At 44.5% G+C, this 13,053-nt stretch overlaps 2 protein-coding genes across 2 annotated transcripts; both read left to right on the top strand.

The window, feature by feature from the left end:
* The first annotated feature begins 1,419 nt into the window (after positions 1-1,419).
* On the top strand, positions 1,420-3,398 carry LOC128530633 (T-cell-specific guanine nucleotide triphosphate-binding protein 2-like). The gene is given in 3 exon segments (XM_053504680.1): positions 1,420-1,430; positions 1,647-2,314; positions 2,317-3,398. Coding segments are annotated over 3 exon segments (1,155 nt in total). The 3' UTR covers positions 2,793-3,398.
* Positions 3,399-11,653: 8,255 nt separating this feature from the next.
* Positions 11,654-12,829, top strand: LOC128530632 (H-2 class II histocompatibility antigen, A-Q alpha chain-like). Its single transcript, XM_053504679.1, has 4 exons — positions 11,654-11,706; positions 11,784-12,043; positions 12,296-12,577; positions 12,669-12,829. The coding sequence occupies exons 1-4, from the start codon at positions 11,654-11,656 to the stop codon at positions 12,827-12,829; spliced, it is 756 nt and encodes a 251-aa protein (XP_053360654.1).
* The last annotated feature ends 224 nt before the right edge of the window (positions 12,830-13,053 follow it).

Below are 13,053 nucleotides of genomic sequence, written 5' to 3'. Positions count from 1 at the left end.
TTTATATAGTTTTTGTAATGTCTTTACAGGGACAAAACAATAAAAAGCCATGGCAATGCCTCGGTTTAAATGGTCTTGAAATTAATTTTATTTCCTGATAGTAGGCTCTCTGATAGTGTTAACTAGGGTCCCGGAAACCTGTGGCTCGTACTTTCACTTTACAAAAGGCAGCGTTTGGATTAAAACGCTGATAAATGTGTGCGATTTATCGATAAAAATGCAGACATTCTTGGCCAGAAATGCAACAAACACAAATACATGTATATAGGCGTCACACAGCCGTGATATATTATACCATAACCGTACTATATCAAAGAATCCCAGTTAGAAATACCCAAAATAAAATACTGCTGTAGTTTAACAATTACAGAGACATCACAGCCAGCGGCAGTTTTTTAGAAATTCTTTCCGAGGTGAAGCTGCGTAACACAACATATGCTGGTATAATTGCTGGTTAAGCTGGTCACCAGCTATGCTGGTCTATGCTGTTTTTTTCAGCAGGGTGTTTATATATATATATATATATATATACAGTACAGGCCAAAAGTTTAGACACACCTTCTCATCTTTCTGTCGATGTGTTTTCTTTATTTTCATGACCAGTTACATTGGTCGATTCTCACTGAAGGCATCAAAACTATGAATGAACACATGTGGAGTTCTGTACTTAACAAAAAAAGGTCTCCACAGTCACCGGACCTGAACCCAATCGAGATGGTTTGGGGTGAGCTGGACCACAGAGTGAAGGCAAAGGGGCCAACAAGTGCTAAACACCTCAGGGAACTCCTTCAAGACTGTTGGAAAACCATTTCATGTGACTACCTCTTGAAGCTCATCAAGAGAATGCCAAGAGTGTGCAAAGCAGTAATCAGAGCAAAGGGTGGCTATTCTGAAGAAACTAGAATATAAAACATGTTTTCAGTTATTTAACCACTTCATATTTTGTGTTAATTATTTTTATGTATTTATTTTTGGGGCTGTATAATGAATTATTTGAGTTTACTTTATTTCTAATGGGAAAATTTAATTTGGTTCACAAGTGTTTTGGAATACGCCATGCTACCATTGCCATGCTACCGGAACGAATTATGCTCGTAATCCAATTTTCCACTATATATATAAGGAAACACACACATACATATATATACCCAAGCACATGCTCATTTTAACACTTTGAGCAAATTGGGGATGCCAATTAGCCTAATCTGCACTCCTGCCTCAGGTCCATGTGTTTGTGGAGTTTGGATGTTCTCCTCATGCTTGGTGAGTTTCCACTGGATACGCCAGTTTCCTTACACAGTCCAAAGACATGCAGATTAGGTTGACTGCCCTGCCCAAATTGCCTGTAGTGTATGTGTGTGTGTGCATATGTGTGTGTGTGTGTGTGTGTTTGGGTGTTTGCAATGGATTGACACCATCATGTCCAGGGAGTAACACACCTCAAGTCTCCTGGGATAGGCTCCAGGCTCCCTGTGACCCTGTAACAATTCAAGCAGTGTTATTATTATAGTGGATTGTTGTTCAACTAACGTTATGTATTTTTTTTGTCTCTGTTCATAGGTCATATTCAAAGAAGACTTGAAAGTCAGAGCAAACTGCATCTAAAGCTCTAGCCACATACTGGTCTTTGGCTTTACTGTTTTCAGCACTGAAATCCAACTGAAAGCAGCAATAGAGGCCTCAGGAGAGTCTACGCAATATGAAGCAAATAAAAAGGCTCAAGAACAGATTTATCAGTTGTTTAATGTCTCACTTAATATTGCTGTAACTGGAGAAACAGGAACAGGAAAGTCATCATTTGTCAATGCCATCGGAGGGCTGGATGATGAGGATGAAGGAGCAGCTGAAACCGGAGTCACTGAAACCACAACTGAGCCAACATGTTACAATCATCCCACACAGCCCAATGTGAAAATTTGGGATTTACCTGGAATTGGAACCCCAAAATTTGAGGCCAAGAAATATTTGCAAAAAGTGGAATTTGACAAGTATGATTTCTTCATCATCATCTCATCAGAAAGATTCAAAGAGAATGACATCATGTTGGCCAAAAGGATAGAACAACAGAAAAAGCTCTTTTACTTTGTTAGATCTAAGATAGACAATGATCTCCGAGCAGAAGAAACAAAAAAGAGCTTCAACAAAGAAGAAACACTTAAACGAATCAGAAATTACTGCATTGAAAATCTGAAGCAAACAATTAAAAATCCAAAGGTCTTCCTCATTTCCTCCAAGGATATTAAAGCTTTTGATTTTGAAAAGCTTGTTGAAACTCTGGAGTCAGATCTCCCAGAGATAAAAATCTCTGCTTTGCTGCAGTCAGTGCCAGTCTCCTCCAAGCTATGTTAAATAAAAAAGTGCAAATGTTTGAGAAAGCAGCATGGGCCGCAGCCTTCTGCTCTGGAGCCATTGCAGTAGTTCCAGTTCCTGGTCTATCAGTCACATGTGATGCTGGCATTTTAGTCAGTTTCTTCACAAATTGCTACCACTCATTTGGCCTTGATGATAAATCAATTAAAAGACTCTCAGAACGAGTAAACAAGCCACATCTGACATCTTTAAAAAAATCAGCCTTTATAACAGCACTGGCAAACAAATCAGCACTGAGGCTACAGCTGTCTGCGTTAGCTGGACCAGGACTGATGGAGTATCTGTGCAGCATGGTGCCTGGTGTAGGAAGTGCTGTTGCAGCACTGATGTCTTTTAAATATACATATAAGCTTCTAAAGAATGGACTGAAAGATCTTGAAAATGCTGCGCTCACAGTGCTGACAGAAGCAGGGTTAGAGTGAGAATCAACAAGACAAGCAAGCATGTGATCTTCAAAGAAGCTTAGCTTAGGAAGCTATTTTCCTGAAAAATGTTACTTCCCTTATTAAATTTCCCTTAAAGGAACAGCATAGAACCTAATTAATGATTTAGAGGCTGTGTTTGGACTTCATGTTATGATTTCAAAAAATGTTGTCCTGGAATGCCAGTACTGCGGCATCAACAACTGCCCTAGTAGATTAAACAATTATTCAGTACGAAAACTGGATAATGGACAAATTCTTTTTACCCTAAACCTTTGTGTTTTTTTTAGATTACATCAAATGCTTTTTTATTAATATTGTGTTGCTTGGGATTGTAAATTAATTGTTTATGGTAGATCTTTTCTTTTTTACCTTCTCCCTTCTCAATCATGATTGAACGATTAAAAAAAACATTGATCAAAGCTAAACAAAAGGTGGCAGCATCACAATGAATACACTCATGCGGACACAAGTCAGGAGCTTCAGTTAATGTGCATCAGAAATAAAGAAAAAGTCTGATTTCTAAATTTGATCATAGCTTGGTTGATGCCACCAGAAAACCTTTAAGTATTCCAGAAACTACTGAGCTCCTGACACACAGATGCACGCATGTAAGCACACACACACACACACACACACACACACCCCTCAATCTCAAGTAGTTTGCACAGAATGGTGTGGAAACAAATCATAATGAGATCTCTACAAGAATAAAAAAATCACTGCATCTCATACCAATCATATTTCTTATTAGATTACTTATAATTGTCTGTAATTATTCATATATAGGCAAAATATGTGATTAATATCAGTTATTTATTTATCTATTATTGTATTTTTGACTTACATTTAAACCTTGGATTGCAAGTAACTTGTCTGCATGTGTTGTGCAAGACGGCCAAAAATTTGTAAGCAATTTTAACTCCACATACGAGAGAGGTCTTGCAAAACGAGCAGTATGTATATGCTGTGTCTGTCGAGAGTCAAGTGATCACAACTGAGCCAATGGTTCTTCTCTCTTTCACGCTGTAGGATTGTGGGTAATTTTTTCATTATTATTATTATTATGTAAAGGTAAAGTATTTTTTATTTTGTGTCCAAGTGTTCTTTAGTAACTGTACTGCAACAATGGCCTCTGTGAAGTAAAAGGTTAAAAACACTGTATCTAACACTTTATCCAAATCCAACAGTTTCATTGATGGTTCTTCACTTTTTTTTTATCTCAGGTCAAAAAATGGGAGGTTCTCTTTAAAGGCCCATATAAAGAATATCTGCAAGTCATGTTACTGTCACACACACCCGTTTTGCGACCGGCACTAGGACCCGGAAGTAGAACGGTCGCTAAAACAGGAAGCATAAAAGGAGCCAAGATGGCGCTTCACATCACTCAGTCATTGAGTTCGCCCGATGCTGGTTCAGATCGCCTGTCTGCCATTTTGTGAGTACTCACTTTTCTTGGGTCTACTTTCTGATTCGAGTGTGTGTTTATAGGACGCGGGTTAAATTTGTGTTTTTCCCTTGCTCCCCTTTCGTGAGAGTCCTTAGACCAAATCGCGTGGTTATCCTGCCTACTCGCGTGCTTCCGCGTTTGGGTTTACCATCCACGCTACAAAGGGCTAACCGCTAAGTGCTAAGTCTTCTGATCATTCCGGTTAGTTCGTGACAGAATGACTGAGTCCTCCGCGGTAAACCCAGCGGATTATGCGCACCTTTGCGACGTGGTTGATCGGCACGCCGAGCTAATCAACAAGCTAAACGGAGAGCTCGCTACTCTTCGCCGGAGCGTCCAAGACGTCGCGGCCTTGCGCCGCGAGGTGGCGGAGCTCCGGCAGGAGAACGCGGCCCTTCGCGAGGCTGTTGCTAGCGCGGCCAACCGTTCGCCCGCCGCAGCGGCCGCAGCTCCGCCCCCCCTCCCCCCCCCTACTTCTGATGTCTTTCTTGCTCTACCGGATAAGTGGGATGGCACGGACGGGAGATGCAGTGTCTTTCTAACTGCTCTCGATCTAGTGTTTGAGTTCAATGCCACCAAATACTCCACCGATCGATTGCGCATTGCTCTCCTTGTCTCGTTGCTGTCGGGGCAGGCAGCTGAGTGGGCCACGGCAGTTCTTCGTGCTGACTCGGATACCGCCCATTCCTACAATGAATTCACCCGTCAGCTGAAGTTAACATTCGAACACCCTGCGGGCGAGGTGGAGACCGACACCAAGCTGTACCACCTGCGGCAGGGAAGTTCGTCCGTGAGCCGCTACACGGCTGATTTCCGCACTCTCGCCGTAAAAGCCACCTGGGGAGACGCCGCGCTCCGGACCACCTATTACGAGGGGTTGGCTTCTAGGATAAAAGACGAGCTAGCCGGGCGGGAGCTTCCTGCCACCCTGGAGGGTTTGATTCAACTCGCCCTCCGAATTGACCAACGCCTCCTATCTCGCCCGAAGCCAGCCCCGAGAACCCTGCCGCCAACACCCACCTTCACGTTTTCCACTCCACGAACTCCAACCACAGTCACCTCCACTACTCATGGACCTGTCGGTTCTCCACCTCCTGCCGTGGTTGACACCGGAGCCGGGGAACCCATGCAGTTAGGACGCGCCTCCTTGACCGCTGCAGAACGGGAACAACGATTCAGGGAGGGACTCTGTGCCTACTGCGGGTCAGGAGCCCACCACAGAGCCATCTGTCCTCTCCGGCCGGGAAACGCCCAGACCCGGTGAGCGAGGGGAAGAGCTCACCGGGTCGCCTCCAACTCTTCGCCACCACGACCAATATCTCCCGTCTCACGGTCCAAGTAAGCCTCCAGTTTGGCCACAAACGGGTCAGGAGCACCGCGTTCATCGACTCCGGTGCCGCAGGTAACTTCATTGACTCTTCTTATGCCAAAGAACTGGGGGTAAAGACTGAGGCGTTATCCCAGCCCGTTCGCATCACTTCTGTAGATGGCCGGCCCCTATCATCCAGCCCTATCACCACCCAGACAGAACCCATTACCCTGATCATCCAGCAACATCACGAACAGGTTCAATTTCATCTAACATCCGTTTCATCACCACCCATCATCCTTGGACATCCGTGGCTGTTACAACATGACCCTCTCATATCCTGGACTCAGAACCGGATTCTACAATGGGGACCGGCCTGCAGCGAACTTTGCCTACCGGCATCGGCTGGGACGTGCTCTAGGGGGTCCGAGGCCCCCGATGTCGACACCAACGCCATCCCTCCAGCATATCGAGACCTGGCTGAAGTGTTCTGCAAGAGACGCGCCATCCATCTTCCACCTCATCGCCCCTACGACCTGGCGATTGACCTCCAGCCGGGCTCGACTCCCCCCCGCGGCCATTTATACTCTCTCACACCCACCGAGACACGGGCGATGGAGGAATACGTGTCGAATGCCCTTCGCCAAGGTACCATCAGGCCCTCCTCCTCGCCCGCCGCCGCGGGGTTCTTCTTTGTAAAGAAGAAAGGGGGCGAACTTCGCCCATGTGTCGATTATCGGGGGCTAAACAACATTACCATCAAAAACCGACACCCTCTGCCTCTTACCAACTCTGCCCTGGACGCCCTCTCTGGTGCCACCATTTTCACGAAGTTGGACCTTCGGAGCGCCTACAACTTGGTGCGTATCAGAGAGGGCGATGAGTGGAAGACGGCCTTCATCACTCCCACTGGACATTATGAAAGTCTTGTTATCCCCTTCGGACTCTGTAATGCTCCTGCCGCCTTTCAAAGTTTCATAAATGATGTCCTGCGAGACATGTTGGGGCGGTGGGCATTCGTCTACCTGGACGACATCCTGATCTACTCACGAACAGTTGAAGAACATACCCAACACGTCAGGGCGGTCCTTAAGAGATTGCTCGCCCATCAACTGTATTGTAAGTTGGAGAAGTGCGCTTTTCACGAGCGCTCCACCACGTTCCTGGGCTTTGTCATCTCGCCCCAGGGTGTGGCCATGGACCCGCAGAAACTAGAAGCTGTGCGTCATTGGCCCCTACCCAAGACCCTTAAGCAGCTTCAACGGTTCCTCGGGTTTGCGAATTTCTATCGTCGCTTCATCCGGGACTACAGTACAGTTGCAGCACCCCTAACTGCCCTGACCCGTCCATCGTCTCATCACTTCCACCTCAACTCCACCGCCATCTCCGCCTTCCATGAATTATGTCGACGTTTTACCACCGCTCCAATCCTTCTCCATCCAGACATCAACAAACAATTCGTTGTGGAGGTGGACGCTTCGGATGTGGGCACCGGAGCTGTTCTCTCCCAGCGAGGTCCAGATCAGAAGTTACACCCTTGTGGCTTCTTCTCCAAAAAATTTGATCCCACTCAACAGCGATACGGAGTAGGGGACCGCGAGCTGTTGTCCATAAAGTGGGCATTGGAGGAATGGCGACACTGGCTCCAGGGCGCCAGCGAGCCGTTCATCATCTGGACCGACCACCAGAATCTGATCACCATCCAGAACATCAAGCAGCTCAACCCGAGGCAGGCGCGGTGGGCCCTGTTTTTTGAACATTATAACTTCCATCTGTCCTATCGCCCGGGGTCCAAGAACACCAAGGCCGACGCCCTCTCCAGACAATATGAGGGGGAAGCCACCCGGGCGGAACCCGCGCCTGTCCTCCCCTCCTCAAAAATCATCGCACCTCTCCACTGGGATCTAGAGACCAGAGTCCGCCAGGCACAGGCAGCGGAGACCGAACCGGCAGGTGTGCCGCCTGGACGACTCTACGTGCCTCAAGCGGTCAGGAGCGACGTCATGGAGTGGGGCCACTCATCACCCATCTCTGGACATCCCGGCACCAGACGCACCCTCCAGTTCGTCCAACGCGCCTTCTGGTGGCCCTCCATGATCCCGGACATCGAAGAGTTCGTTCAGGCGTGCCCAGTGTGCGCCAGGGCCAAGACCACCAACCAGCCGACACCTGGTGAGCTCCAGCCACTACCGGTTCCTCGCCGACCCTGGACGCACATTGCCGTCGACTTCATCACGGGCCTGCCGGCTTCAGAAGAAAAGACGACCATTATGACCATCGTGGATCGGTTCTCCAAAGCTGTACACCTGGTGGCTCTTCCCGGACTCCCGTCAGCTAAAGAGACAGCCGAGCTGATTCTAGAGCACGTAGTCCGTTTGCATGGGTTCACAAAAGACATCGTCTCGGACAGAGGGCCCCAGTTCACTGCCCGGTTCTGGAAGGCCTTCTGCCGTCTGATTAATTCCACCTGCAGTCTGTCATCAGGATACCACCCTCAGACTAATGGTCAGACGGAGCGGACCAACCAACAACTGGAGCGCTATCTCAGATGTTTTGTTGCTGATCGTCAGCGCTCCTGGGCCCGCTATCTCTTATGGGCTGAGCTATCTCACAACCTCCATGTTTCTTCGGCCACAAATCTCAGTCCATTCGAGGTATGCCACGGTTTTCAGCCTTCGATGTTCGAACATCAAGAACCGGAGGTTGACGTACCGTCGGCCCAACAGTTGGTTCGCAGGTGTCGGCGGCTGTGGAGACAAGCTAATCAAGCTATCCAAAGGGCCAACCACCGCTACGCTACGCAACATCGCCACCGACACCCACCGGGACGAATGTATAATGTAGGTGACAAGGTATGGCTGTCAACAAAGAATTTGCATCTCCGCACAGAATCAAAGAAACTGTCACCCAGATTCATCGGCCCATACCGCAGTACACTCCGCATCAACCCTGTCACCTATCGGCTCCAGCTGCCTGCGGCGCTCCGAATCCATCCGGTTTTCCACACGTCACAGCTGAAACCCTTCACCACGTCTCCTATGGTTCCACCCTCCCCCCCTGCTCCTCCTCCCCGAATCATTGACGGTGGTCCTGCTTACACCGTACGTCGGATCCTCGATTCGCGTCCTAGGGGCCGAGGCACCCAATACCTGGTCGACTGGGAAGGCTATGGTCCCGAGGAGCGATCTTGGATTCCGGCCCGGTTTATTCTCGACCCGGAACTTATCAGGGACTACCGTCGCCGGGTATCCTCCACCCCAGGACCGTCGGGAGTCGGTCCTGGACAGGGGGGTACTGTCACACACACCCGTTTTGAGACCGGCACTAGGACCCGGAAGTAGAACGGTCGCTAAAACAGGAAGCATAAAAGGAGCCAAGATGGCGCTTCACATCACTCAGTCATTGAGTTCGCCCGATGCTGGTTCAGATCGCCTGTCTGCCATTTTGTGAGTACTCACTTTTCTTGGGTCTACTTTCTGATTCGAGTGTGTGTTTATAGGACGCGGGTTAAATTTGTGTTTTTCCCTTGCTCCCCTTTCGTGAGAGTCCTTAGACCAAATCGCGTGGTTATCCTGCCTACTCGCGTGCTTCCGCGTTTGGGTTTACCATCCACGCTACAAAGGGCTAACCGCTAAGTGCTAAGTCTTCTGATCATTCCGGTTAGTTCGTGACAGTTACCATCTGCTATGTAACATTTCTCGTCTTCGCCCATTCCTTACTCCACACACTGCTGCCACTCTCATACATGCCCTGGTCATCTCCTGCATTGATTGCTGTGATTTCCTTTTTTTTATTGTCATATACAAACAAATCAAAAATAACTGAATTAATTATATTATTATTATTATTATTATTATTATTAATGTAAAACAAAGGAGAAGAAAAAACTCCCCACCCACCACTCAAACATGACCAAAAACCTACATACACACACCCCTGCATCCTCCAGCTCAAACAAATCTATGTAAATTAGAACAGTTGTAAAGTTTTATAATATTGTAAGACTAAATTCTAATGAGAAGATTCCTGTGCTTTGAGAACAGACCCCTCACTGTGCTTCCTTATGCCTTATGTGGTAACACCTTCTATTTCCTGTATCCAGACGAGGATACATCCAAATGGCTCTTGTCCGCTAGAACCCTTTAGTTTAATCAGGAGAATGTAAATGTATCTCCTCTCACCTGTCAGTCTCTCTCTCTATAACTGACATGTTAATTAAAAGTTCTTTTCATGTTTGGGACACAGCACCGCTTTAAATGTGCTCTCTTTGGTAAAAATATACAGACATTTTCAGACATCATGCCTGCATGTGTGTGTTTGTCTGTCCCGGTCGATCGGGGAATATCGAGGAATCGACTGGGACAGACAAAAAAAGTTTTCTGGGAAAAATATCTCTTTTTCTCTTAGTTTAAAACTTGGCTTAGACACACACACTTTTTCTTCTTTTAAACCTAACATAGGTTGTAAAGTAGCACTACAACAATTATGTAGTGAATGAAAACAGACTTTTTGTTTTGAAAGACTTTTATTTTTCGTGTTGATTCTGCTTCAGAAACATTCACATGAAAGGTGCACATTTTATGTTGATTGTTATAAGTTGGACTAACAACGTTTGTATATTGTATATGTTATACAGTATCTGTTTCTATGTCTTACCGGTTCCTGAAGTTGACTAGTGGGAGGGGCCACAAACAGGAAGTCAACTATATGTCTTCCTGAAGGGGTGGAGTTGGTCTATTAAGGATGTTTAGGCTTTAAATTCATAAATGTGAAAATATTGGATGATTGTGATGAAATAACATCAATTAATAAAGGTGAATGTTGTTTAAAAAATTGGCCAATTTAAAAATGAAGGAGGAGTTTGAAGGTTATGGGGGAACAAAGAACTGTTTGGAGAAGAGAGTGGGGTAGAGGGGACCAATAGACAACTGTATTTGATACTTTGTTACTTGTTGGCTTGGATTGATAATGGTTTCGTTTGTTCGTTGTTTCTTTTTTTCTTTTTTTTTGGCTACCTGTATTTGACGGACTTCGTTCCTTGTGAACCATCTTTGAAAACCTGTGGCTGAGTAAAATGTTTTTCCTTAGACATCGTTGGAGTCTTTGCCATCTCTCTTCACGGCCTGTAGCCTTGTATCGACCATCTTACCACATAGGTCATACATACATTCCGAAGTATTACCTATTTCAAATAATAATAATTCAGGTAGTACCTGTAAATTTGCAAAATAAGCAATACGTGGTTGCTATTTGTGAAAGAACATATCAGTAGGATCTCTCAACTCTTTCTATCTTAAAAAAGGATAATACAGTGGCTTGCAAAAGTATTCATCCCCCTTAAATTTTTCCACATTTTGTCACATTACAGCCACAAACATGAATCAATTTTATTGGAATTCCACATGAAAGACAGATACAAAGTGGTGTAGATACAAACTCATACATGATTTCAAACATTTTTTACAAATAAATAACTGAAAAGTGGGGCTCTTCCAGATCACAACAAATCAATGAAAGATCTTTGGAAGTGTGTTATCCATCCTCTGCATTCATCTACTATGACGTCCTCACATACCGCACCCATGGCAGGTATTTTACAGAACTGGTTATTTTTTTTATTTATCTAATGCTTGAAACATTCCTTTTTATTAGTGAGGTCCTGATTACCTGAGGACATTTCATTAATTTAGGACACATTTACAGAACAAAAAAGTCATATTGAAATTTCAAGAAAATACATTTTGATCAAAACAACATAAGCAACTGTTAATGTTTTATACACCAGACATTTGTACAAAATCATCTGCGTGAATATACTAGAATGTTTGCAATTTGCTCAAAAGAACAAGATATCTATTTTATGATGTGCATAAGTGATTGGATGATGTGAAGGTGAAAGTATAAATGTAAATTATGAAATATTAAACAGGATTCAGGTAACATAATTATTGTTTTCTTTTAGTAAAAAAAAGTTAATGCTGACACAATGTTACATTGGTCTACAAGGAAGTGTAGTTATTATACCTGTGTGTGGGAGAGAGAGAGAAAGAGAGAGAGAGAGAGAGAGGATAAACACCTGTCTGTAAAATGGAGTCTAACACGATGAACCTCTGTGTGATTCTCATCATTTCAGTGATTCTGCCGGCAAACACTCAGTGTAAGTAAAAAAAAATAGAATAGAATAAAATTAAATAAGTATAGTATTCTTTTAAAATATTATAACATTTTTAAGCACTACATTTGATTCGTATTTTTTTTTCCAGCTCTCATGCAGTGACTCTGTTAATGAAACTGAATGGTTACTCAGTCTGGATCAGAATGAAATGACCTTTGAAGATTACAAGGTCATGCAGCAAATCAGCAGACTGCCTCCGTTCACAGACCCGATTGAGATTCCGGATTTACATACGCTTGCCATTGACAACAGAGAAGCATGCCTTCGATACATTAAAAATATGAGTCTGGTGGCTGGGAATCCACCTGAACCCAGAGGTAAGAAATACATTCTATCACTGTTTAAAGCAGTGTGTGGTAATGCTGTATAAGACGGCTTATTAAATGAAACTCATTAGCTATGAAGATAGCTGCGTGAGTTGAAACAAGCCCATTAGAACACATCATATTACGGTATACAGTACAATTAAAATTGTAAGATTTTACCCAAAAGACCATTTGCTAGGCACATTGACCATTGTTTCTGTACTTATATTTAGTTTAAATGAATAACTTTTGTTTTTTGTTCAGATCCTCCAGAGATCGTCATCTACCCAAAACATGATGTGGTGCCACGAGTCGAAAAAAATTTCATCTGCTTCATAGCGAATTTCTATCCTCCTCACATGAACATTAACTGGACGAGGAATGGTGTGTCCGTGACAGAGGGCGTGTACATCAGCCAGTTCTCACTGAACAGTGACGGAAGCTTTAATGTATTCTCCACACTGACGAGTTCTCTGAATGAAGGAGATGAATACAGCTGTACGGTGGAGCATGAAGCTCTGGACTCCCCTCAGACCAGAACCTGGGGTGAGGAACCTCTTCACTGGCTTTATCTCACTTTATTTTACTACATAACACTGATTGTGTGTGTGTGTGTGTGTGTGTGTGTGTGTGACAGATGTTTCAGCAGAAACTCCACCTGTAACTCAGAGTGAAATGCCCACAGTGGTGTTTGCAGTAGGAATTGTAGTTGGATTTGTGGGATTTTCCACGGTAATGTACTTTGTCATTAAAGGATCACTACAGCATCGTTACCGTTATAGCGCTGTCACCCCATGAAGGTGATTATTTTTCCATAACCAGGGGTGGCTAAAGCACACAAACACAAATAAATATTAACTCCCTACAAGCAGAAATATTCCTTTTTTCATTTCAGTAGAAATAATAAGTACTTGCTCTAAAATATATATTAAGTAAAAGTACGCAAAGGAAGTGATTTTTTTTTTTTATATCTGTCTGAACAAGTTACTGCTAAACAGTATTTTAAAGTATTTAAATCTCAA

This window comes from Clarias gariepinus, chromosome 9, assembly GCF_024256425.1.
Source record: "Clarias gariepinus isolate MV-2021 ecotype Netherlands chromosome 9, CGAR_prim_01v2, whole genome shotgun sequence".
Taxonomy (NCBI): domain Eukaryota; kingdom Metazoa; phylum Chordata; class Actinopteri; order Siluriformes; family Clariidae; genus Clarias; species Clarias gariepinus.
Note: the sequence above shows the minus strand (reverse complement) of the source record. Positions and strands in the feature narration are given on the sequence as shown.

Coding starts and splice junctions, on each gene's coding strand:
- LOC128530632 (XM_053504679.1), top strand. CDS start 11,654: ATGAACCTCTGTGTGATTCTCATCATTTCAGTGATTCTGCCGGCAAAC. Junction 11,707..11,783: donor ATTCTGCCGGCAAACACTCA/GTGTAAGTAAAA, acceptor AACATTTTTAAG/CACTACATTTGATTCGTATT. Junction 12,044..12,295: donor GAATCCACCTGAACCCAGAG/GTAAGAAATACA, acceptor TTTTTTGTTCAG/ATCCTCCAGAGATCGTCATC.